This window comes from Rana temporaria, chromosome 5 (assembly GCF_905171775.1).
Source record: "Rana temporaria chromosome 5, aRanTem1.1, whole genome shotgun sequence".
Taxonomy (NCBI): Eukaryota; Metazoa; Chordata; class Amphibia; order Anura; family Ranidae; genus Rana; species Rana temporaria.
This window is the reverse complement of record NC_053493.1, coordinates 372,432,866-372,460,031: the sequence shown is the minus strand read 5'-3', so window position 1 is coordinate 372,460,031 and position 27,166 is coordinate 372,432,866. Positions and strand designations below refer to the sequence as shown.

Genomic DNA, 27,166 nt, shown 5'->3' with positions numbered 1-27,166 from the left:
GTGTATGGCAACATTATCTGGTGAGCATGTTTCCTAAAAGGGTTTGATCTCCCATACATCACTGTGGTGGAGGAATCCGCGTCATCATATTGTTTTTGCAGTCTTTAATAAGGACTGTGTTTTTGGTGTGGATTCACAACAGTTTCTCATTATTCATTTATATATATCTGAGAGAAAAATGTCACCAAACATTTTTTTCACTGTATATTTATATATATATACTGTATATATATATTTTCATTATTAAGGACATTTTTGGTCTTTTTTGGACACATTTAAGAATGCTACTGTGGATTATATTATATATTCACTGTTATATATTTATGTTTTTCATCTATCGTTATGTTTATGTTATTTAAAGCGGAGGTTCACCCTAAAAAAATTATTATTCCATCCCATCCAGCATACTTGCGTCAGCTACAGTATGCTGTTTTTTTCCCCCTGTACTTACCGTTTAAGCGGTCATTTTCTTTTCATCCTCCCGCGGGGAATAGGCGTTCCTATGAAGGGGCGTAGATGATTGACGTGCAGCTATGGCGCGTCACGCTTTCCGAAAATAGCCGACCTAGGACTTGGCTATATACGGCGCCTCCGTAGTCGGCTCCTAGTCTGTGCGCAGTCTGGCTATTTTCGGAAAGCGTGACGCACCATAGCCGAGCGTCAATCATCTACGCCCCTTCATAGGAACGCCTATTCCTCGCGGGAGGATGAAAAGAAAATTATCGATTAAACGGTAAGTACAGGGGAAAAAAAAAAACCCAGCTGTAGCTGATGCAAGTATGCTGGATGGGATGGTATATAATTTTTTTAGGGTGAACCTCCGCTTTAAGCAGCAGTGGGTACTACTATTGGGAATTTTTGTATTCTAAAGCGCATTGCTTTTTTATTTATATATTTTTTCAAATTTCACCACTATATAAATTCCTGCAATAAATAAATCTGTGTAATAATTAATTAATAGCATTGACAGAAGGGACTGTGGAGAGGTGATTAGTGATTATCAAAATTTGCCTTTTTTTTTTTATGAGCTTGAACATTATTTAAGTGAAAAAAGGAGATTTTAGGTGGAATTTCACTATTTTGGCAATTGTCAAGACAAAATGTATGGCCAAATGGGTGGAGGAGGGCATGAACGGTTACCGTGTATAAACTCTGCATTTATAAAGATGATATATACATATTTAGAGGATATAAATGAGTACTGTTCAAGATATTTTCCCTAATTTCCTGTCCCAGTGTCTAGAAGACAGAACGTGAGGGATGAAGAAGATAGCAATATAAAAAATAAAAAAAATATATAAAAACCCAACAGTAATTTTAAATCTTTCCCACACTATCCAAAACTAAGAAAACAAGGTTAGATTTAGGCGTTACATTTTATGAAGCGTCCCTGCTGTCTAAGTCAGTTTGTTATCATGTATGTAATTTGGGTTTGTATTACATAGCGTTGGGGAAAGTTGTGAGGTTCTTACATACGCCGTCTTTGATCTACAAGCAGGCCATTGGGACTAGATTCAATAACACTTCAATAGGCTATTGTCAGCTGTGTGATGGAAACACTGTGATTAGGGGGCCTAAAAAAAGCATCGCTATGTAAGAGGCTTCCAGCATCCCGGAATCTGCATGGCCAGACAATTGTCATCACATGGTCTTTAGTATGGATAGTTTTTTTTTTCCCCTCGGTCATTTGCACAAAAGTGCTTTAAATAGCATATCCCCTCCTGTGGCTGGTATCTCTTCATATGAATACCTGATGTCTGGCGAGAGGTAGAAAATATGGTTATCTGACGGAATATAAAGAAGAAGGGCATATCTTGCATCTAACGTGGCCTTTACATCATTGTAATGTTACAGAAACTTTATTCCCACCAGCCTAAAACATTGAAAATAAATATTATCCTTATATGCTACCCCATTACATTCATCATATAATGTAGGTGTGTAGCTAAAGCAGAGCTCAGGACAAGTATAATGATTGGGATTAAAGATAGTGCTATGCAAAATACTGTATACATGTATTTAACCACTTCCCAACCCGCCCGTTGATTTTTTACGGCCACAATGCCGGGAGGCCGTCTATATACGGCCTCCAGCCACTGGGCGGCGCGCGCACGCCCGCCCGCCGCATCATTTGGGTGCCGATGCCTGGCGGCTGCGATGTCTTCCAGGCACCCGCAATCGTCAGTCACAGAGACAGGGACATGGATCTCTGTGTATAAACACAGAGATCCACGTCCTGTCAGGGAGATGAGACGGATGGTGTGTCCCTTGTATATAGGGATAACCATTGGTCACCTCCCCCAGTCAGTCCCCTCAACCCACAGTAAGAATCACCTAGCAGGGCACACATTAACCCCTTCCTCGCCCCCTAGTGTTAACCCCTTCCCTGCCAGTCACATTTATACAGTAATCAGTGCATATTTATAGCACTGTTCGCTGTATAAATTTGAATGGCCCCAAAAATTTTTTAAAAGTGTCCGATGTGTCCGCCGTAATATCGCAGTCCTGACAAAAATCACAGATCGCCACCATTACTAGTAAAACAATAATAATAAAAAAATGTCATAATTCTATCCCCTATTTTGTAGGCGCTATAACGTTTGCGCAAACCAATCACTATACGCTTATTGCGATTTTTATTTTTACCAAAAATATGTAGAAGAATACATATCGGCCTAAACTTTTTAATTGGATATTTATTATAGCAAAAAGTAAAAAAAAAAAATTGCTTTATTTTTGTTTATATCGCAAAAAATAAAAAACGCAGAGGTGATCAAATACAGTACCATCAAAAGAAAGCTCTATTTGTGGGAAAAAGGACGTCAATTGTTTGGGAGCCACGACCGCGCAATTGTCATTCAAAGACAGTGCTGAAAGCTGAGATTTCGCCAGGGCAGGAAGGGGGTATATGTGCCCAGTAAGCAAGTGGTTAAAGCTGAACTCCAGGCAATATATATAATACACAAATCAATGTGGCTCTGTTTTCTATAATAAATCATTAAAAGCAATATCCTAATTCTATAAAAATAATTCATACACATCCACAATTTAATGGTCCTGTAATCTATTTTTCATTAAAGTGTTTCCTGCTGTGTTTTCCTGTCTCCTTGTAACATCCTCCTTGAGCTCTAGATCCTCTCATTCTCCCACTCATTTCCATTTGTTTGAAACAAGCTGTGCACCTTAGCTGCAGTCATATTTACTTGTAAGATAAGTTCAGTATTTGCTAGAACAAAAGACCATTGCATGCGCATGATCATGTTTCCAAGCATAAGCTTAATGCAAGACATGTATTAGCATGTAAGCACAAATGTAGTAGTGTCCATGTGTGTGTGAAGGTGCATGCTCTGCACTGGTATTGGCACCAATTGGCCTATTTAAGCTGGATTGTGACATGGACAGATCGCTATGTTGTCTTCAGGTAGTCCCTGATTTACCAGTGACCTGACCTCCTACGTTTTCTCAGTATGCCTTTGACCTGTCGTTGGATTTCGCTCTACCTCTTTGTGTAACTTTGGCCTGTGTTTGAACTGTGGGGCTGATTTATTAAAATTGGAGAGTGCAAAATCTTGTGCAGCTGTGAATGGTAGCCAATCAGCTTCCCGGTTTTATTGTCAAAGCTTAATTAAACAAGCTGAAGTTAGAATCTGATTGGCTACCATACACAGCCGCACCAGACTTTGCACTCTTCAGTTTTTGTAAATCAACCCCCTTATCCTCAGGGGTGGCCGTCCATCAGGGGCGTCTGGACGCCACCCCCCTATCCTCGCCACCCCCTGTATGCAGTGGATAGATTCATGCATAGCATGAATCTAACCAGGGCTGCCACAGCCACCCCCTCTTCATGTGTCCAGCACCTTTCCGGTCACCGGGCATATGAATTAGAGCGGCCAGTTTTTTTTTTTTGAAGAACAGGATTAGAGCCATAGGCTCTAATAGGCTTCAACATAGGGTGGACTCGGGACGCAGAGCATTGCGCCTGGAGCCCACCCAGGTGTGTTGCAACAGCGAATTAAAATTCACTGTTGCAACACTGATCCTCCTCCCAGCCAATCAGTGCAAGTGTGAAACCTGTTTCCTGATTGGCAAAGATGTCAGGTGATCCTTTTGGATGCCTAATGCCAGAAGGAGGAGACACCGCAGAAGTTGCTCCAGGAGAGTACACCGAGCCAGCTTTTCCTGAGCCCGCCACGCTTTTACCACCTGCATCCAGGATAACCTGTTGCCTCCATGGCAAGCAGCTTAGTAACCGTTACCTCCATGGCAAGCAGCTTGCTATTGGAGGCACTGGTTAAGGGGGAGAAGCCAGGAGCGCTGGCGGGAGACCTGAAAAAGAGAATCAGAGATGCTTTGTGCAAAACAATTACACGGAGCAGAGAAGTATGACATTTTTTTTTAAAACTGAACCTTTAATATCACTTTAAGTGAACGAGAAAAAAAAAGGCAAGGAACTGAGGGCCAGATTCACAGAAGAGATACGACGGCGTATCTCCTGATACACCGTCGTATCTCTGAGAGTATCTATACGACTGATTCTTAGAATCAGTTACGCATAGATAGCCCTAAGATCCGACAGATCCGACTTACACCGTCGGATCTTAGGATGCAATACTTCGGCTGCCGCTGGGTGGAGTTTGCGTCGTTTTCCAGCATCGGGTATGCAAATTAGCATTTACGGCGATCCACGAACCTACTCGCGTGCGTAACGTCGTTTTTTCCCGTCGCAAAGTTAAGCAATCTTTTTCATTGCTTAACTTTACACCAGCCATGGTAAAGTATGGCCGTCGTTCCTACTTCAAATTTAAAATTTTTATTTTTTCGGCGTAAGTACGGCGTAAGTACGTTACGCACGTCGCCATTCACAAACACGTCGGGGCGCCGTAATTTTGCGCAAAGCACGTTGCGAACGGAGCATGCGCAGAACGTTCGGCGCGGGAGCGCGCCTAATTTAAATGGTACACGTCCCATTTGAATTAAGCGGGCTTGCGCCGGACGTCTTTACGATACACAGCCGCAAGTTTACAGGTAAGTGCTTTGTGAATTAAGCACTTGCCCGTAAAACTTGCGGCGGTGTAACGTAAAGGACATATGTTACGCCGCCGGATTTGTATGTGAATCTGGCCCTTACACTTTAATGTCACTGTTCTACAAATTACTTATTATCACTAGTGAAATTAATTAATTTGCTCTAAAAATAACAATAGCAGCAAGAACAACAATGATAACAATATAAGTCATAGTAATAATAGTATTAAAAATAATAGTAACAAATACTAGTACACTGCTGTGTTAGTCTCATGAACTAAGAACTGTTTGAGAGTATATAAAGGTATTTTAGTATTTCACGTCTCTCATGATAAACAGTGCATCTATAAACATTAAAACAAGCTGTTCAGAAGAGCTTACAATCTGAAGCTCATTAGAATGCAGCATGCAGGAAAAGTTCTTAGCCACCTGGCCTTGGTGTGTATGTGAGAACATCCATAATCATTAACAGCAGCCTGAGAATCCTTTGTAAAATGCATACTATCTGTAGCATCTCACAGCTCAGGGTAAGAAGCTTTTCTCACCAAGAACCTTCTAAATGTCCTTTGTTAAAAGGTCTCACAACTGAAAAGTCATTTCAACTTACATGATTCACACTCAGGATTAGTGTATAAAAGTCTACAAAACACTACGGATTGATCGGTGCCCTACCAAGGTCTATGTGAAAAATTCTGATACCATGAAAAAGAGTCATATGTACATCATATCAATCAATCCTTCAATCACTTTGTCTTTGCTTTTTAATGACTACCGTAGCTAAATCCAGTTTACACTTCAACAGTAGAAAGGGGGTAATTGGGTCTGTAGAATCTCTTAGGTTTTCACCATACCAGTGTCCTGTCAAAATAGCCAACTCATTCAAATCTCCAACTATGTCACTTCCGGTTACTCTCCAGCAGCAGATTTCAATGAGTTGGCTCTACTGGCCATGCGCACGCGTGCACCCAATGGAATAATAGAAACCCACGGCAGCTGCTGGAGAACTGGACGAGTTTTCCTTGGATCTACCAATTGCAGTGCACATGCACAAGGTACATCACTAACCTTTTTTAAAAACGTGTTGAGTTCTCCAACAGCTGCCGGTGGTTTCTGTTATTCTGTCGGGTACACGCGTGTGCATGGCCAGTAGAGCCTCGAAATCTGCGTCCGGAGTGTCACCAGAAGTGAAGTAGCTTGAGATTTTGACGAGTTGGCTATTTCGACATTCGGCATTAATAGGGGTTGTAAAGGAAAAATGTTTTTTTCATAATAAGCATCCTTTACCTGCAGACATTCCTCTTTTCACTTCCTCATTGTTAGTTTTTGATCAGAAGTTGCTCTATTTCTTCTCTGTTTTGTTCACTTCCTGCTTGTCTGATTGTTACTCACCACCGTGAAGGGAGGCTTTACTGCGGTGGTCAGTGACGTGCTCACCCCCTCCTGGGAACTACATCTGTGCGGCAGGATGCTCTCTACGTGTTAGGCCCGTACACACGACCGGTTTTCTCGGCAGAATTCAGCAAGAAACTCGATGGGAGACGTATTCTGCCGAGAAAACCGGTCGTGTGTACACTTTTCGCCGAGAAACCCGTCTGGAAACTCGTCGAGCCAAATAGAGAGCATGTTCTCTATTTCCTCGTTGGGCAATGGGAAAATTTGGCTCGACGAGTTTTCTGACAGCCGAACAAGGAACTTGACGAGCAAAACGATGTGTTTTGCCCGTCAAGTTTCTCGGTCGTGTGTACGGGGCCTCAGAGATTTCAAGGAGGTGTGAATTACTGGGCGTGCCACAATTCATACTGGGAAATTTAGTTCTTACATGAATGAGCGCTGGAAACCAGGAAGTGAATGAGAGAACAGAAACTAGAACGCCGGAGGTGATATAGATGAAGGAATTTAATAGGTATTTACTAGTTTTTTAACAGAATCATTACACTATTCTGTCTGTCTACCTTGCAGACATTAATTTTAGGCAAAAAAATGTTTTCCTTTGCAATTCGTTTAAAAGTGTGCTCTTAAAGCTGAGCTCTTGGCACAAAAACGTTCATTGGACTATATTCCTCAATATCAGAATATAAACCCTCTGGAGTGCACCAAATCCCTTTGTAAAACCAGTTATTTATCTGTAAGGCCCCGTACACACGTCCGAGGAACTCGACGGGCAAAACTCATCGTTTTGCTCGTCGAGTTCTGTGAGAAGCCGCCGAGGGTCTCGGCGAGCCAACTTTCCTCATTGAACAACGAGGAAATAGAGAACATGTTCTCTATTTGGCTTGACGAGGAACTCGTCGGCTTTCTCGGCCGAAAGTGTACACACGGCCGGGTTTCTCGGCAGAATTCAGCTCCGATCGAGTTTCTGGCTGAATTCTGCCGAGAAACTCGGTCGTGTGTACGGGGCCTAAAAGTAGTTGTTACATCATCATTGTGCTGTATGCAGCTGGTGCAGACAGCAGAGCTGTGGTCTGGCAGGTCCACCCACTATAGGCTGCCTGCATAAAACTACAGGAGGGGGCGGAGACAGGACCAGTCACCCTCCACAAGGAGAGAGAGCAGCAGTAACCGGTCTTTGTTACAGGAAATTTCACTCGGGCTCATTGCACAGATATGGAAGAAATGCACACAGCACACCAGGATTCCATAAATAATACACATGAGTCTTGCATTTAGACAATCTTGCTTGTCCCAAAGTTCAGCCGTAACAATGCTGGAAAATAAATTTATGGTCAAATAGTATTTACCATAACTGAAGTGCTTCTGTAAACTCCACTGAAGATCCTATGTATACATTATATTAGATTTCTGAAAGTCAATATTTACAAACTGATAGCCCTCCTCCGCCTTGTTTGACAATATTCAGTTTTGCTATAGGTTATTTGGATGTCAACTGTTGCATTGTGGGATGGGTGGAAGGGCATGTCTGGTTACCAATCCCTCCGAGTCGGGTTAATACATGGTGTTCTAATAATACTTGAATGCTTTATACAAAAAGGCATTATTTTGCTCCTCATATTGCATAATATAGAGCATTACATGTATATCATAGAATTAAAGCGGAGGTTCACCTGAATTTTTTTTTATAAAAGCCAGCAGCTACAAATACTGCAGCTGCTGACACTTACCTGTCCAGGTCGCCCGCAATGTTGACAGCCGAAGCGGAGCTACCGCTTGGCTCTTGGATTCCCCCGCCGCCATCCTCGGTGAGGGAATCGGGAAGTGAAGCGCTGTGGCTTCACTGCCTGTTTCCCTACTGCGCATGCACGAGACGTGCTGTACCGTCCTCACTGGTCCCCGCTGTGTTCTGGGAGCTGTGTGTTTCCCAGAACACAATGGGGGGGGGGGAGACACGAAGGGGCGGGACTCCCGTGGGAGTTTATACCCAGAAGTGGTGCAAATTCCTGTATTATTATATGGGTATCTGCACCCCTCCCCCCTGAAAGGTGCCAAATGTGACACCGGAGGGGGGAGGGTTCCGAAAAGCGGAGGTTCACTTTTGGGTGAACCTACACTTTAAGAGGAAGAAGCCACATTATGAAAGAAGAAGCCACACTACTTATTTTTAAATATTAATATTACTAACTGGATATAATTTACCAGTTTAGATCAAACCATGAGCATATATAAAGACAGAGAAATAGAAAGATATTTAAATCTATCTATAGATGGCTTAAGTTTCGGACAATTCCTGCTGTTTCCGAGCTGTGGGTTGGCCCTGTAAGCATCACACAGCTTGTCAAAATTGGATCTAAAAATTGACAGAGCTGCATGGAAATGTGTTCTACATATCAGAGGCAGTCACTGTTCTGCAGCACCATTGTATTTAGGCAGCCACAGGTGCCACATCTGCCTGAATAGCCAGCAGTGGAGATTCTTCCATCCACGCTGTTAGCAAGGATGGAGGAAGTGTTCGAACCAAACTGTGTATGGCTAGATTAAGTGACTCTAAAAAAAAATAATAATGATAAATAAAAGCGAGAGGGATTGAAAGAGAGATGAATGGGTGAATAGATAGATAGATAGATAGATAGATAGATAGATAGATAGATAGATAGATAGATAGATAGATCAAGATCAACCATAAGAAAAAAACTAACTAAAAAACCTCCAAAAACACAACTCTACATCCATAGTTGATCCAGAGGAAGGCAAAACAAGACCAATTTGCTCCAACAGGTGGACAAGAAATCCCTTCCTGATCCCTATGGTAGATACAAACCTTTCACAGGTTCAGATAGTAGGTGGACAAATTGTTAGGGATTATTAATGAAGGGAAACAACAGAATTTACTTGAAAATGTGAACAAATACACAGTCCAGACATAACACTTAAAGGTTTCCAATAACAACATGGTAAAATGTTATTCATGGCAACACAGTCAGTTAGCTCATTTGTAATAGAAAGGCTCTCTGTTGCACACAATCTTAAAGTTGAACTATAGGCAAAACTTTATTTATTTTTTGGACAGAGCAAGGGAGGGTTGTTACCCCTGTCAGGTTTTTTTGTTGCCACCATTGTCCCATTGCAGAGATTTCTCTTCACTTCCTGTCCTATAGCCAAACACGAAGTGAGAGGATACCCCTGCACCTTAAGGGAATTCCTTGGGGACCCTTGGGTCACCATAACTAGTTTCTGCATTGCAGTGGTTGCCCATCCATTAGAGGCGCACGGGCACCGCCCCCCATATCCATGCGTCCGGACCCCTGATCTAAATGCAGGGTGCCGGACTCATGGATTCCAATCAGGTTTTTTTTTTTTTAAGCACGTGATTAGATCCAGAGGCTTTAATAGGCTTAAAAAAAGGGTGGGCTTGGGGCGCATAACTCTGCGCCTGAACACCAACCAGTTTTGTGACAGTAGCATATGAATATTCGCTATTGTAAACACTGATTCTCCTCCTGGCCAATCAGGTAGTGGGTCACCCATCACCCGATTGGCCAAAACTCAGATTGCCCACTAAGAGGAGGAGGGAGGAGAGGCAGGTGAACAAAGAAATCAGACACCCAAAGCCCGGAGAGAAGCCACCGCCACCTGGAGAGCTGCCCACCAGATGAGGTAAGTGCGGGGCCCCGACTATTGACTGACCGACCAGAGGGGTTCTGCCCATGACCCCTGTGACGCGGCCAGCCGCCCCTTCCCCCAAACAACCTAAAATTTTACTTTCACCTTCAACAATAATGGTTATACAGGGCATGGCACAGACAGCAATACAAACTTACAAGCATTCTAGTTTCTCTGCACTCTATCCAAAACTAAAACTAAAAAAAATAAGTTTTGCCTTTAGTTAAACTTTAACTGGTCCTTTTAGTCACTGATTGTTATTTGCCTATTGCTGGTCCTTTCAGACAATGGTCCTGTCACTAGTCCCCCACCACCCTAAGAAAGGTTGTCTGGATGTATATCACCCACCATCTGTCCGTTCTTTCTCGACACAGTAGTATGCAAAATATTGCTTCAGCCCAGCTAATGCGGTCTTCCATTGAGCATTGTCTCTTGGTGGCTGTCAGACACATTGGGGTTGATTTACTAAAACTGGAGAGTGCAAAATCTGGTGCAGCTGTGCATGGTAGCCAATCAGCTTCCAACTTCAGCTTGTTCATTGAAATTCTCTGGAATTTCCAAACTCATTATATACTCCTGGATGAAAAATCGAATAACGTTATTATACGGCACTACAGACACAGATTTAGCCATTGTCTTATATTGTGTTATATATCACATATAACCAGTGTTATTTTTTACCTCAAGTTTCAATTTAGATTAGTCATAGTCTTTTGACTAAAATGCCATTTTAGTTTTAGTCATATTTTAGTCTTCTGAATTGTTTTAGTTTTAGTCATATTTTAGTTATCTGAATTATTTTCATTTTAGTCGTATTTTAATCTTCTAAAATAGTGTTAATCTCGTTGAAGAAAATATTTTCATTGTCGAAATTAACACTGCTTATGACTGAATTTCAAGAAAGATCAGCTCCCACTATTATTCTTATTATTCTCATTAAGCTGATCACATTTACACATCTACTCATGTATCTGAGGAAGACTACATGAAAGTTTACAATATACCTATGATATGTACAATTTCTCAAATTAGAATTATGCAGACGTGTTTTCTAGAGTCCATTTAGAGTGATTACTACAAAATACGGTATATAAAGTTACCCAGAACCCTTTGCTGGTTATTGTTTCTATATACGGATATTGTCTGTATATGAAAGCACAGTTGCATGTTGTGATTTCCTTCCATTCCATATAGTCAGAGCCGGCTGCTGCAGGAGAGTGAGGAAAGGCTTAAGCATCCAGTAATAGCGCTTCATTGTACTGTAGTTACGCTCACATATTCATAATTGAACAGCTCAGCCAGTCGGAACCGCACATTTACAAATTTACATTCCAATATTTTCACAAGGAAAATGCTTAACGTGACCCAGAGCAGCTCATCCAGCACACATTTTCCACAGCCTGTATGGATGTTCCTACAGAGCTACCTCCTCCATCGATAACAAAGCATGGACCCTAGAAGCTCAGAGCAAGGATTTTCAATCAGGTTCTTTGCAACCTTGAACTTGTTAAAAAAGAGGAAATTTAAGAAGGTATTACAAATTAGGTGAAGTAAACCTCTGCTTTACCAATGCAAGGCAAAACAATGGGTTTACTTTAACAGTGGCCCCACCAGCTGCACTTACACACCTTCCTTTCAGTTCCCCCACCAATCCTTTAAGAGTAAAGAGGTCCTATTGTTCTCATTCTTTCTCTTGCCTTAAATTTGCCTGATCTATTTCCCCACATCAGCCAATCTAATTGTTTTCATTGCCCCATGCATAGGATAATACTGTCCTGAAACACTTTAATTGATTTTAATTAATTGCAAATTCTGCACATCTTGACAAACATGATGACAAGGAGCAGCATGAGAAGAAGATAGAAGTTCCAAGCTTTGGACTAAAACAAAAGGCTATAAAAGGTACAGTTTAGGCTTCATGTAAACAGGATGTCGTTCAACCTCTCCTGAACAATGTAACTTGACAGCTAGAAAGCAACATCTAAAAACGTCCATTTAGCCGTATTTACATGATGCGTTTAGTCACATTTAGCCGCGTTTAGCAGCGTTTGCGTCTAGAAGCGTTTGAAGAAAACATTTTTTGGGTTAAAATGAAAAACGTCTGTAAACGAAACGCTGCTTAACACAAGTTACCGCGTTTAGCCAGGTTTGGCGCTTGAAATGCTTTTGAACCCATTTTTTTGCATTCCAAAAATAGCCTCTAAACTCAACTGCCTCGAAAAAACTATAAATGACCCTGCTCAGAAGCAGTTGAAAATGAAAAAAATGCGTCCGTTTACCAGCAGCAGTGTACAAGAGTCCTTAAACTGGTAAGAGGTGAACAAACTGGTCTACTGACACATCTCCTTCTCATTCAACTCTCAATTGTCTTACCTAAAATAGGGTTGGTAAACCACAGTGATGGATAAATAAGGCAGATACCAGGACATGGCATCCAAAAACGAAATGCAACTAATGAAGTGGTTACATTGCCATGCTGCCTTTATCCAATGTGTTGGCCCTAAAAGTCAGGCATGTCCATTACACAGTTCTAAACCACTTATTGTTTGGGATGATAACTGGCTCATGTACGTGTACCTTCATTGTAAACATGGGTGTCTTTATACACATACTAACCTCAAAAAAATTAACAATTTTAGTAGGATGTGCTCTTCAACTAGTACACTGGTTTGCCCATTTAACCTTCTTTAAAAAATATAAATGTATATTATCTATATGTATAAACGGCAGAGTTATAGGAGATACTCCCAGTCTAACATCCAATGTAAAGAACTGCAGCAAACAGAAAAGACTTCTTCAATAATAGAAATGAACATAAGTGATAAAAGTCTAAATCCTTGGCTTGCCAATGGCAGACCTGCAACTGCCCTTGACTCCTATGTCCATTCCTGTGCTTGAATTAGGTTCATATCATTGCATATAATGATAAATTGCATAAACTATATATAGTTAATGTGCTTTTAAATAATATGTATATGTATTATATATATTTATATATACATATATATATATATATATATATATATATATATATATACAGACACACACACATTTTTTTTTTCATTTTGGCAACCTCACTGAACAAAAATCAACCAAGTAGAAAGTGTTTTATCAGAGCCACATACCAAAGTGTTGTTATCATTGTTAAAATCCATCTTGCCAGCAAAGGGCCCCCACGTCGTTCCAACTGGAAGCTGCTGTCGGCTGTGAATCCTCCGCTCTCCATCCTTCTGGAACACTTCCAGCTCTCCTACAGACACAGAAAACGAGATGCTGAATACTCTTTCTTGACAACGGTCACATCTCTCTGTTTGTTTTACAGGCCTGACACAATCTGAAATGACTTACAGTTGTCAAAATAAGTGACTGCAGACTTGCATGAAAATAAAATGAGGTGATTTATTTTTGTTACGCAGATGAGAACCTTATTTTCCAAGTAATTAGCTATCCGTTCTTACCTAATATAGTGTTGATTGGGTTACGGTCAAGGGATACGCCAAATGACGATACAAAAAAAAAAGCCTTTATGAAGATTCTCTTAGATATACTGTAGATTGTATGTGGATGAGATCAGCATAATGAAAGTAATCTTCCCAGGAATCTTTCATCATTGAAAAAATGTAAGGTATAAGGGTGTATTTATCAATGTCTTCACCTAAGATTCACCCAATCCTTACCAAAGATTTACACATTGTTTTAATATAGGATTCAATTAGAAACTTGAGTGAGTTTTGGGTTTAAAGTTGCGTGAATTTTGAACAGGTCCCTAAGTATAATTTAGGTTATATTACTACCTGCTGTTGGGGTATATTTATACTGTATATCATTAATGAAATAGGCACAGGTCTGACACATATGACTATACTTAGGCCTCGTACACACAATAGGATCGCCAAAGGAGAACGGTCTGAAGGACCGTTTTCATCAGTCCAAACCGATCGTGTGTAGGCCCCATAGGTTATTTAACCTTCGGTCAAAAAAATGAGAACTTGCTTTAAAATTGAACCGATGGACGCCTAACCGATAGGTCAAAACTGATCGTTAGTATGCAAAAGCATCGGTAAAAAACCCGCGCATGCTCAGAATCAAGTCGACGCATGCTTGGAAGCATTAGACTTGTTTTTTTTTCAGCACGTCGTTGTGTTTTACATCACCGCGTATTGACACGATCGGTTAATTAACCGATGGTGTGTAGGCACGACGGACCATCAGTCAGCTTCATCGGTTCCTTCGGACCGTTCTCATCGGATGGTCAGGCATGTTTTCAGAAAGTATGTTATACCGCTCTTCTATATGAGAACGATTGTACAGACATTTTGTCAATAGAGTTTCACAGAGCATAATATTATTAATAATAATATACATAATTACTTATTTTTACCTCAGGTCGCCATGGTTGGGGGGTTAGGTTCGCTCCAGTATCCAGACTCTGACTACAAGTTAGAAGGCTGGCCATTGGCTAGCCTGCATTTGTAGAAGGAGTTTGGAGTCTCATAATCTCCCCTCCATCCTCTGTCGTCGGTTAGCATTTCTGGGTTTCCTCCCACCCATTACCCCATTTTTTCCATATCTCATACTTGGGGTATGCCCTCTTTTAAGCATACTCTCACGGGCGACCATGGCACACCTCAGGTCACCATGGTTGGGGGGTTGCGTTCGCTCCAGTATCCAGATTCTGACTACAAATATCACTATAATTAGGGTCAGGCATGTTTTCAGAAGGGCAGTTGTATGTTATACCATTCTTCTATATGAGAAAGATTGTAGAGACATTTTGTCAATAAAGTTTCACTGAGAATAATATTAATAATAATAATAGTTATAATCACTTATTTTTATAATAATCATATAACATCATCTGCTAGGAAAATCTGGCATCATGGCACAACCATAAAGCCCATCTCAAGGCTAAACTCACACCTGATGAGTGCTTTCTCAGTCTTGTGAAGGAACACTTTCTCACCTAAGTTCGTCTACCCAGGTCTTTTCCTGGTGCCTTTTCAGGATCAGGGGAACGGTACTACAGTTCTATGCTTACACCGTTCTTCTTTCATATAACATCATCTGCTAGGAAAATCTGGCATCATGGCACAACTATAAAGCCCATCTCAAGGCTAAACTCACACTTGATTAGTGCTATCTCAGTCTTGTGAAGGAACACTTTCTCACCTAAGTTTGTCTACCCAGGTCTTTTCCTGGTGCCATTTCAGGATCAGGGGAATGGTACTACAGTTCTATGCTTACACCGTTCTTCTTTTGCTGGCATTACCACTGAAGTCACCTTTTCTGGATCCTAAGAGGACGTGGTGCTGTATAGCCAATAGGAAGTGTCCACATCATGCATGCAGTGACATGAGTTCCTGAAGAAGGACCCTCATTTGTAGAGAGAAGACTTGGGACTGGAGCTCACCATGGATTTGGGTGAGTTAAAGGGACATTTAGGTAGGGTTTTCTTGCTAGTGATTGGTTAAAGGGTGAAAGGGGGATTGTGGTGCAGGTATTAAGCTGGAGGGTAGTTTTAAACAAGCACAGGCAATGTTCCAACATTGTTCACCCAATACTGCCTGAAAAAAACCCTAAGCAACAGAAACAATAGGCAGTTGAAGCTCAAGCTTGGACTAGTTCTCCTTTATTCTAGTTCTGGTGACAACTAAAACGTTTTAGATTGTTCTTGACTTTTAGTCCCAGTGACAGTGGTAACCAGGAAAAATAGACACTGGGGGGGGGGGATTTACTAAAACTGGAGCGTGCAACATTTAGTGCAGCTCTGCATAGAAACCAATCAGCTTCCAGAATTTATTCTCAAAGCTTAATTGAACAAGCTGAAGTTAGATGCGGATTGGCTACCATGCACAGCTACACCAGATTCTGAGTGCTCCAGTTTTAGTAAATCTCCAGAGTCTCCACAACGGGAACATAGACTGTAATAAAAACCCGGGGGATCTAATCCCTCATCACTCTCTCCAAAAGTTTTATGTATTTTGTTTTAAATACTGTATTTATTGGCATATAACACTCACTTTTTTACCCTGAAAATAGAGGGTAAACTGTGCCTGCGTGTTATACGCAGGAGGCTGTGGAAAGTTATTTTCCTAAAACGTCCCTCTTAAAGTTAGGGTGCGTGTTATACGCCTGTGTGTGTTATACGCCAATAAATACGGGTAGCTTTAGTAGCCATTAATGTTTCTTATTATTTCAAAGTTAATAGGAGTTTGCAAGATTGCAGCTATGCAAACAGCAACAGAGATCAGGAAACTTGCAGCCTCTTTAGAGTTGCAGCAATGAAAGTAGACAAATTAATACACATAATGAAGAAGCAGAGACGTGATAAGATGAAGGCTGACATCACTCAGAACTCAGCATTATCTCCATTCTCGTTCGCTTGTTCCCCGGCTACATGTAAGCAAATGTGATCTGATTGCCGAGACGTCCAAACTTGCATGTGTGATTCTGTTCAGTTTATAATCTGGAAGGGCTAAGTTTATACTTCATGGCTTCTCTTGTCTAATTATCCCAGTGATTATCAGTTCATGTCAACAGGGGAACAATCACCATCTCGCCCATGCATTCTTTTACAGTGACTCCATGTAATAAACAAGTTTTAAGTGGCTGCCTCGGACTTGTGGTTACCCTTCTGCCTTTATAACACAGGAACAAAAGTTTGTATTAGTTGAACAGTGAGAATACATGTACAACTGAGAATTCAGTATGTGGTTTAGGAATATGAAAATACTGGTTGTTAGTGTGACGCGTTTGTTTTTATAACAGTTCTTTATAGTATAGCGCCATCAATTTATGTAGTGCCATACATAATGCCTTCCAGGTGCTTACAATTTAAAGCTGGCAATAGATAGATTGTTTTAACCACTTCAGCCCCAGAAGGATTTGCCCCCTTAACGACTTGGCCATTTTTTGCTATACGGCACTGACAATTGCGCAGTCGTGCGATGCTGTACCCAAGAAAAACTGCTTTTTTGCTCTATAAACAAACTAAGAGCGACAATAAAAAAAAAACCTTTTTGCTATATCCAAAAAGGAAATTGAAAATAACAAATGTATTCATCAGTTTAGGCCGATATATATTCTTCTACATATTTTTGGTTTAAAAAAAATTGCAATAGGCGTATATTGGTTTGCTCAAAACTTATCGCGTCTACAAACTATGGGATAGATTTAGGGACTTTTATTTATGTTTTGTTGTTTTACTGGTAGTGGCGGCGATCTGCGACTTTTAGTGGCACTGCGACATTGCGGTGGAAAAATCTGACCCCAAATTACACTTTTTGGGGACCAGTCACATTATTACATTGATCAGCTACAGAAATGCACCGATCAATGTAAAAATTACACTGGCAGGGAAGGGGTTAACACTATGGGGGAAATCAAGGGGTTAAGTGTGTTCCCTAGGTGTGTTCTAACTTTAGGGGGGATGGGCTACCAGGGACATGACAGAGATCACTGTTCCTGATCAATGGGAATAGTAGATCTCTGTCATGTCTCCTGTCAAAATGAGGATTTACCTTGTTTACAAAGGCAGATCCCTATTCTGCCTCTGTACTAGGCGTCCGTGGGCCGCCGGTGGACATTGAGTCTGCCTGACCAGCGGGCGCATGCGCGAGCCGCTGTACAGCTACAGCGATTTGCGCAGGAGAGCCGACCTGCCACAGTATAACATCGCGGCTGGTTGGCAAGCGGTTAAGTGAGGTAGATGGAGAAATCATCCCTGTTGAGACATTGTATCCTGAAAGCAGGGACTCTCCACTGTCAGAATACACTGATCAGCAGCTGCATCCCCTTGGTTGCAACTGATGATCAAGAAAATGTTTCCAACAAGGTAGGCACAGTTAACAGCTTTGCCACTAGGTGGTTCTGAATCAGAATAGTTTCTGGTACAGCAGTGGTATCTAGTGGCACAAGCTGCTAAGCCCTCCCACAAGTGATGTCAGGGGTGAGTCAGCACCCATATATAAACTAGAAGGGTAAGGGACACAGACTCTCTTGGGACATGGGAGCCAAACACCCCACTCCTGTGAGGATGTAACCAGCACATGTAGGCCTTGGAGAGGACAGGAGGCCAGGTGGATTAGACCTGTATGCAGGAGGAGCTGACTGTCCCTTAAGAAGGTGGGGACTAAGGTGGATTGCAAAAGGCCTTTCATGCCAGGCTAGAGATCCCTGTATGAGGCCAGTTCCCTGGAGGGTTCCAGGGAGAGGCGTACCCAGCTAGAAGGTGTTTACAGAGAACAAAGTCCTGTGAGTACTAATGACCCTGGGCAGAGAAGAGACTAGAGGGAGATGGCTGTGAGGTGCTGCGCATGCTTTCACTTGTGACTACTGCGGACTGTCCACTTTATGAGATTGACTGTGTAGGTCAAGTGACTCCAGATAATATATCCTAGTGATGTTCCTCGTCGGGGCTGGTTTTCGACGAGAAACACGTTCGTGGGTATGCTAAGAAACCCGCGCATGCTCAGAATAAAGTATGAGACGGGAGCGCACCTTCTGAAAAAGTAGCGTTTGTAATGGAGATAGCACATTTGTCACGCTGTAACAGACTGAAAAGTGCAAATCGTCTCCTACCAAACTTTTACTTAACACGCAGTAACATGAGATTAGCAAAAGCAGCCCCAAGGGTGGCGCCAGTGGAATCAAACTTCCCCTTTATAGTACCGTTGTACGTGTTGTACGTCACCACGTTTGAGAACGATGAGATTTTGTCTTGACAGTGTGTATGCAAAGAAAGCTTGTCAAGATTCTCGACAAGCCTAACAAGGAACTCGTCGAGGAAAACGATGTGTCTTTTCCGACGAGTTCCTTGGTCGTGTGTACGAGGCCTTAGAGAGAACATGCAAACTCTAAAGCCTGGTACATACGATGAGATTATTGAACAAATAATGATCTGTTTTTTTTTTTTTTGCATGCTAGTCTCCATTTTCAAAATGATGAGGTTACCAAAGTTCTGAAAATTCTCGCATGGCAGAATAAAAATATAGAAAGTGATTGTATTGTATTTGTATTGTATTTTTGGACGAAAACTGGTATTGTCCGAGAAACATTTTTGTGTTTGTCCCTTTGGATAATTTCGGATGAACTGTCGTGGTCGGCTCTCGAAAGCTGTGTACTAAAGAAAGCGGTATTCTTTGTACGATTTTCTCATTGTGTTTATGTGCTGCCTCTTTATATACTGTAGTTTTCTACTTTAAGGGGGGGGGGGGGCAATATTTTTTAGGATTTCCTACTTAGGACACTGCAACAAATACATGACAAGGAAAAGGGTAAGGACTGAAAAGGTCTTCACTAGGTACAGATAAATGTCTTCATTATCATGTATTGGGAGCAGTCTATGAATAATCATTCTGGCATGGCAGATGGCATGTAGACATAATGTATATTTTTGTTCAATCCTATACATTTCAAGTCAACCTGAACAATTTACATTTGCATATAGATGACAAGGAAAGGCACAATATATTATATGCAATTTATTATAATATTGGTCATTTTTCATAACCTCATCATGTGCATGATTAGAGTGTGTGTGATGTAGGAACATCTGTGCTGTTTTTAAACCAATATATCGTTTTAGATGATGTGTTTATCAGCTACTGTATTCTATATTAAAGAAAAAATCTTTACCTTATACAGTATACTGTATATAAGTGTACCTATACGCTAAAAAACTACCAGCAACAATAAAGTGATTCTAAAGCTGAGCCATTTTTTAATTTAAAGTGTTACTAAACCCAGGACCCTGCATTCACTAAATCTGGTCTCCCACAGTACACAGAACATGGAAATGCAATTATTTTAGTAAATATAAACTGCTAAATTCCTTTTCTCACCAGCAGTATATAGCAGTCTTATGACTTCTATCAGTGTCTGGTTAAAAGCTTGTAGGAGGAGCTTTCATTCTCCTCTGACTGTCCTATAAGGCTGGAGGAACCATGACCCTCTGTCTTGGCAGTGCTGATTGCCCATGTGCTGATAACATGCACTCTCCCAAGAAAAAAAAACTGTCTAGCAATACACACCAAACTGAGCATGTGCAGAGTGACTCCAAAGACTGTGTCTTATCAGATTGGGGACAGTGAAAGAAGGTGAGGATCGGAGAAGACTGGATCAAACAGCCTTTTTACATAATGCAGAGGATTAACCCCTTAGGTTCCTCAGTATCAAGCATGCTTTACTGCATATAAAGCGGATGTCCGCTGAAAAAAAAAATATTAAAAGCCAGAAGCTACAAATACTGCAGTTGCTGACTTTTGAGTCCAGCGCCGTCCGCAGCAGAGGACAAGCAATCGCTCGTCACGCTGCTGCCCCCCCGCCATCCTCGGTGACGGAAACCAGGAAGTAAAGCGCTCCGCCTTCACTGCCCGATTCCCTACGGCGCATTCGCGAGTCACGCTGCGCCATCTGACTGTCTCCCGCTGTGTTCTGGGAGCCGAGTGTTTCCAGAACACAATGGGGGGGGGGGACGGGAGGTGACGTTCTGCCCGCAGTCTACCCGCAGACTGTGTGGCGGAAGTGGGTGCAAATACCTGTCTTTAGTCCCTATCTTCTCTCTGCTCACCAAAGCAGCAACTGAAGCCATTGGTTCCTGCTGCTATCTATCAAATCCTGTGAGCAGAGAGCGGGGGTGGGGTGGAGCCACACTGTGTGTGTGAATGAATGCACACAGCCCGGTTCAGGATTGAGCCCGCAAGTGTGCCACCATAGGAAGAGGATTCCTATGGTGACGTACTGAGAAGAGGAATAGCCTAAAGGCCTGGAGGGGGACTGAGAAGAGGAGGTTCGTGGCTGCTCTGTAGATAACCATTGCATAGAGCAGGTAAGTCTAATATCTTTATTATTTTAATTTACACTTTAAAGAGATGGGGGAAGGTAAACAGGGCAGACAGATGGAGGAAACATAAATGGGAGGCAGACGGGGGACAGAGGATTTGGTAAGAAAAAAGCAGAAGCCAAACAACCCCATCATAGAATTCTCTGCAATAGCTTGTGACAAAGGGCAGGTGGATCATGACTGTTCCTCAGAACCAGTGGCGTCGCTAGGGGGTGGCTATTGGGGCTATATCCCCAAAAAATGGGGCCCTTAGCCCCGAGTCCCTGCCTAACCTGCCTAACCAGCGGGTCGTGGCCTCTCTGCAGCCGGGTGGTGAGTTCGGCGAGCAGGCGTGCTGCATTAGAGAGTCAGGCATGTGGATGAGAGAAGCAAACAGGTGGAAGAGCAGAGATGGCATCATCTCTCTCCGCCCGCCCTGCATAACCGCTCTTGCACCCTCAAAGCCGGGCCTCTTCAATGTCTAAAGGTGCTGCCGTGATGATTGAAGCACCAACACCAGCCATTGCCCACAAAAAATTAAATTCATATACCATCTAGCTTCCCAGCCTTCTATTTTAACTAGGTCTTCTTGTAAAGTTGCTATATCCTGTTGTGAAGTTATTGCCATAACAGGGTATGTACTTTTTTATATGATTAATTAGCAGCTTGCCAAAAGATCATCTTCAACAGAAACCCACATGTAATATTCTACTGGCCCTTTAATTAGCTCAGCACTCGTATCTTTCCCTCTGTAGTTGCAGATGACTGTACGATGAACAGAGTGTATTGAAGCTAGCTCACACCTATCCATAAGGATAGAGATTTGTCAGCGTGAACCGCTGCTGCCGTCTCTATAAAAGCCAGACGGTTTATTTTTAAAGTGCAACTTCCAAATCCTGCGGTGTTGAGATTCAAATCTCTGCACTGTCTCAGCATTCTGAAGTCAAACACACAGAAGTAATGCAGCAAGCTCTGTGATCTTCATCTTACAAGGTCACAGCATGATCATACAAGGTCAACGTGTCATTTCGGAGGAAGTAGAAGGAAGAGAGACACTGCTGTGCTACAATTCCCAGTCATAAAATGGAATGTTACAGGATGAATGACAGATAAGGAATGTGGGAAAGGCAGATAGTTTATACAAATAAAATCATACATCAGATACACATTCACAGGTACAGAGTTTGCAAAGCAGCAAAGGAAGGGTAATGGTTCGAAGTAGTTACAGCTATACACAAAATTGTGCTAATCTGGTTATACATTTAAGATAGCAGGAGACATGAGTACAGGTCTGACACTGAAATATCTAATTTTTGTTGCAGCTTGATGTACATATAAGTAGGAGTATAGTTGCCCAAGTACCCTATCACCAGACCTGTGTTTGGGGAAGAACAGTAACTTACCACTAAAATCCAACCTGACCAATCAAAAATTATCTTTGGTTTCTGCTTACCCTTCTGAAGCCATATCTAACTTTCTAAACTGTGCTAAGGCTGTATGGAACCCTAAGCATCTGGGTTGTTAAACCAGTTCCCTGGCCGAAAAGGGAACCTCTTATTCGGCAGCTTTGCCAGGATGGTGTGTCAAAGCTGTACCACAAGGTCACCAAAGCAATGCCTTAACCCTAGAAAAAAAATCTTCACACTTTGCTTCCTAGGTCTCATTCACTATATGGATCCAAAGTGCAATCTGAAAGCCACCATGTCCACTGCTGTAGCCAGGGTGCCCAGACTTCTCAGCTGGTATACTGGAGGAACCTATCTGCTCTGACTGACCCTTTGTTATTGACCATCACCATTCCTATATTGAACTGGCTGCTAAAAGGGATTTTTCCAAAGTAGAGGTTTAATGATTGTTCTACCTCCACTAAGAATGTTGTAGGGATTTACTGCTGTGCCTGCAGCTTTTACCCAATTGCACCATATTTACTCAATCTAATCAACTTGTCTTCGGAAACTTAATTTAAAGGATAGAGAGATTTTTTTTTCCTAAATGGTTTACTAAACAGTTTCTGTTCCACAGAATACAAAGCAATTTATACAACCCAGTGGTATATCCCATAAAGATGGTGCAGAACTTTCTATAGATTTGGTAGGCCACAGTTCCCATGAAAAAGGAAGTTGTTCATATTTAGATGGTAACTTACAGTCCATAACCTGTACCCAGGTTTTGGCTGTTAAGGTTTGGAATAACTATGGCTGCTGTGTCTTTATAATCATACCCAGGTTACATCTCAACCGTTTCTTAAACACACTTGAACCAACCACCACTTCTCCTCCACTAGACATAGGCCCAAACATTAACTCCACCAAAGGGCTGGTGAAACCAAAACAACACGGTACCTCCATCTTACAAGCAATACACATAGTGATTGGTTAAATTCCTTCCAATAATTAAATATTCAGAGTTTTACTAAAGGTTTTCCAAGAAAAATATTACAAAAATAGCAAGTACATTAAGGGTAACAATAATAACATAACATAATATAATAAATACATGTTCATAAAAATGATCCTTATGATACCTAGCAAAGAGTTGTAAGAAGTTTTTGTACAAGTTTTTTTATCACTTCTGAATGCAATTAAGGAAATTAGTAATACATTTTATGGAGAAATAATGGTCATATATAGAGTGGGAATGCTATCTTTCAGATCTTTAGAAGGATATAATTTTGAATTATAGTAAAAAACAGAATAATGTCAAGGGAGTCAAAATTAAAGAGGTTGTGAAGGTTTGTTTTGTATTTTCTAAATAGGTTCTTTTAAGCTAGTGCATTGTTGCTTCACTAACCTTTTCCTTCGATTTCCCTTCAAAATGTTTTTTTTTTCTTTGTCTGAATTTCTCACTTCCTGAATTTCTCACTTAATGTACTAGCTTAACCCTCCTGGCGGTAACCCCGAGTGTGACTCGGGGTGGATTTTTTCTGCTGTGATCGGTATCCCCGAGTCACGCTCGGGGTAAGCTATGCAGAGCCTGCAGCGTGCGCTGGCTTACCTTGTCCTGGATCCAGCGATGCCACTCCGCTGTGTGAGCGAGCGGGACCTCGCTCGATTCACACAGCGTCCTCCTGTGCCGCCGATCTCTGTTCCCTGCGACGTTACGACGCATGGGAGCGGAGATCGGCGCCAAATTCAAAAACGTAAACAAACACCTTACATACAGTATAAGATTACAGTACTGTATGTAAAAAATACACCCCCCCCCCTTGTCCCTAGTGGTCTGCCCAGTGTCATGCATGTTATTTTATATAATAAAAACATTTCTTTCTCCCTGCAAACTGTAGATTGTCCATAGCAACCAAAAGTGTCCCTTTAAAATGGTTTTAGATCAGCTAGAAAACAGCGATAATAAATTATAATCACTTGCAGAATTGTGCGATAGCGATTTGTGGGGAAATTCGTCATAAAAAAAAAAAAAAAATTACAGCGACAATTCTGCAACTGAGAAAATTTCAGTGATTTTGAGTTGATTACATTATTGAATAATTTTTATTAGAATTATATTATTATTTGTTATAATTATTTATAATTATTTATTATATTATAATTTATCATTTTGTTTTTAAAAAAATTTCATACCCGGGATGCCTACTAGACTCTTGTTTGGTCAGATTTAAGTGAGTTATTCCTAAGAATTACAGGCCTACAGTATAAAACGCCAAATTTCCTTGCAAATAATTGTACCGCTTTTGGTACGTAATTCCAGACAGAATCATACTGCCAGGGAGGTTAAAGGAACCTATTTAGAAAAAAAAAAAAACTTTACAACCCCTTTAAAAAGGGGTTGGAGAGGGGTATACTTCCAATAATAAAGTTGTTTGGTGTTTCATAAAAGATATAGGATTTTGTATATAAGATTGTATGATTTTTCTTTTTTTTCCCCTTTTAATGGTTAAACTGGATAGAATTGTGTCTTTTTTCAACCAGACTAACTATGTAACTATAATAAGAGACAATTACAGATGAGAAAACCAATTAGCGTTAACCAGGATTTTACCCAAACTAGTCCAATCTTTTGGATGCAAATAGTTAGAAGCTTTTTAGATGGTGTTAAAGACTCAAAGTTTTTTAAAGTTCCTGGTGACCCTGTCAGGTTTCCACATGTAGCCTTCCATGCCCTCAAATTCTCTGCCATGGCCACTCACCTATTACTGCAGTCAATGAAGCAGGGTTCTTTTATCAGACACCTTCCTCAGTGTCAAGAGAGTAGAAATTAAGAAAAAAGATGGGAGGATAGTGTGGAGGGGTAGTCTTCCAGTAATAAAGTTGTATGGCAGCTATCTCATGAGCGATAAAAAGAAACAATTATAGATAAGAAAACCAATTAGCGTGAACCAGGATTTCACCCAAACTAGACCAATCCTTTGGATGCAGCCAGCTACAATTTTTTTAAGCTGGTGTGAAAGACTCAAAATGTTAAGCCGACGGTGGCCCTGGCAGGTTTCTCCATGTGGCCCTCCATGCCTCCACATTCTTTCCACCATGATCTGCTCACAACTCAGATCATTAGACAAAAGAGGAAAACTATAACTGCTGGGAGATTGAGGGAAGAGTAAATCTGGTTGTTAAAGAGACCCTAAACAGGGGAATAACCCTTGAAGAGCCACACTGCAAGTTAAACATTAACAAGGATCTTTTTTATAGAATTCCCATGGGTAGGACCCAAATTTGCCATCAAATAATGATCTCCTCTACTAGAACATGTCCCTCGTTATTTCTTCCTTTTTTACGTTGTGTGATGTCATCTTTAGACTTGAAAACTTCTTGCGGTGGAAACTGTTAAGAGGCCAGTTCTTCTTAACATAGACACATCTCCAGAAATATGTCTCCTAAGAGCCAATTCCTTCACACAGTTTGTTGGCTGGTTCTTAGAAGTCAACGAAACAGCAATGTTTTACTGGAAAATAAATGAATGTATCCATGTGAGGAAGGACAGACAGGGGTAAAGCCTCGTCGAAAAATGTACACACGACCAAGTTTCTCTGCAAAAACCAGCAAGAAACTTGCTGTTTTGGTTTTTTTTGCCGAGGAAACCGGTCGTGTGTACATTTTTCGACGAGGAAACTGTCGAGGAACTCGACGAGCCAAAAAGAGAGCAAGTTCTATTTTTCCTCGACGGGAATGGAGAAAATTGGCACGTCGAGTTCCTCGCCAGCCTAACAAGGAACTCGTTGAGCAAAACGATGTGTTTCGCCCGTTGAGTTCCTCCGTCATGTGTACAAGGCCTCAGGGGGCATACAATGTTCTAAAGTCCAGCAATACAGAACTGAGCTGGAATTTCAGTGCAACAGAGGCTGCAGCCAAAAAATGAAGTTAGGAGCTCACTGGATTTCAGGCAGCTCAACAGTCATTATTCTGTACTTGCCATATTTTTTAAAAAGATACAACATGGGAAAATTAGCATATATTAGATGTGTTTTTTTTTGCTTTAACATGCCAAAAAATAATTCCCAACCATAATTTTGCAAAGCTGTAACAATTATAATATAATAGTATTTAAGTCTTCAAAAAATGTTCATTGTTGGATCATCATGCATTTCCAAACAGGAGATAAAATGGGTCCCCAGGATTTCTCTATCATTTTCACTTCAGAGAACAAACTCATCCTGAGCGCATTTTGTATGATCATGGACTACTCCAAGAAAAATGCACGGAAAGAGTAAATAATAAATAAAGCCTGACAAATAATCTTTTTTTTACTTCCTTCTCGCTATATTCAAGTTACCAACTTCTATAGAAAAAATAAAAAACTCTCTTCCCATACAGCTATAAGATTCAGACTGATGCTTTTAGTATAAAAAAGCAACAAGGTCTGTGGACATGACATATTTATCTGATAGGAGTAGAATCGTGAAAATCTTTGAAAACCTTTATAAAATATAATTCAGTTTTCTCTTCTGTCACTGACATTTTTCATTTGAAAAGGGTTCAGACTCCATCAAACAGTGACTCCTTATCTCTACCTGTGGATTTACAAGCGGCCTCTCTTTAAATGGATTAAGAACTACAAACTTTGGAGCAGATAGGCAGCAGATACACAAATACCAAAGTAAATTTAAAGCATGGGAACGTATGGCAAAATAAACAAGCTGTTTTTGATAAAGTGTCTGAGCTATAAAAACCTGAGGATTTTGGAAGTTTTCAGTCAGATACTCTCGAAAAAATCAAGCCTTTAGTGGTTTGCTAAACCAGATAAAAACATTGGCTGTATTGTGAGGTGGCATTATTATACCTTACACATTAATTGGTGCACATGATATGATGT

At 41.1% G+C, this 27,166-nt stretch overlaps 1 protein-coding gene across 1 annotated transcript in view; it reads right to left on the bottom strand.

Moving 5' to 3' along the window:
• The window catches only part of ZFPM2 (zinc finger protein, FOG family member 2), a 486,407-nt gene that overhangs the window by 251,413 nt on the left and 207,828 nt on the right, over positions 1–27,166 (bottom strand). The window contains exon 4 of the mRNA XM_040354842.1: positions 13,206–13,330. Within this exon, the coding sequence (XP_040210776.1) occupies positions 13,206–13,330 (125 nt within the window). The remainder of the gene's footprint in view (positions 1–13,205; positions 13,331–27,166) is intronic.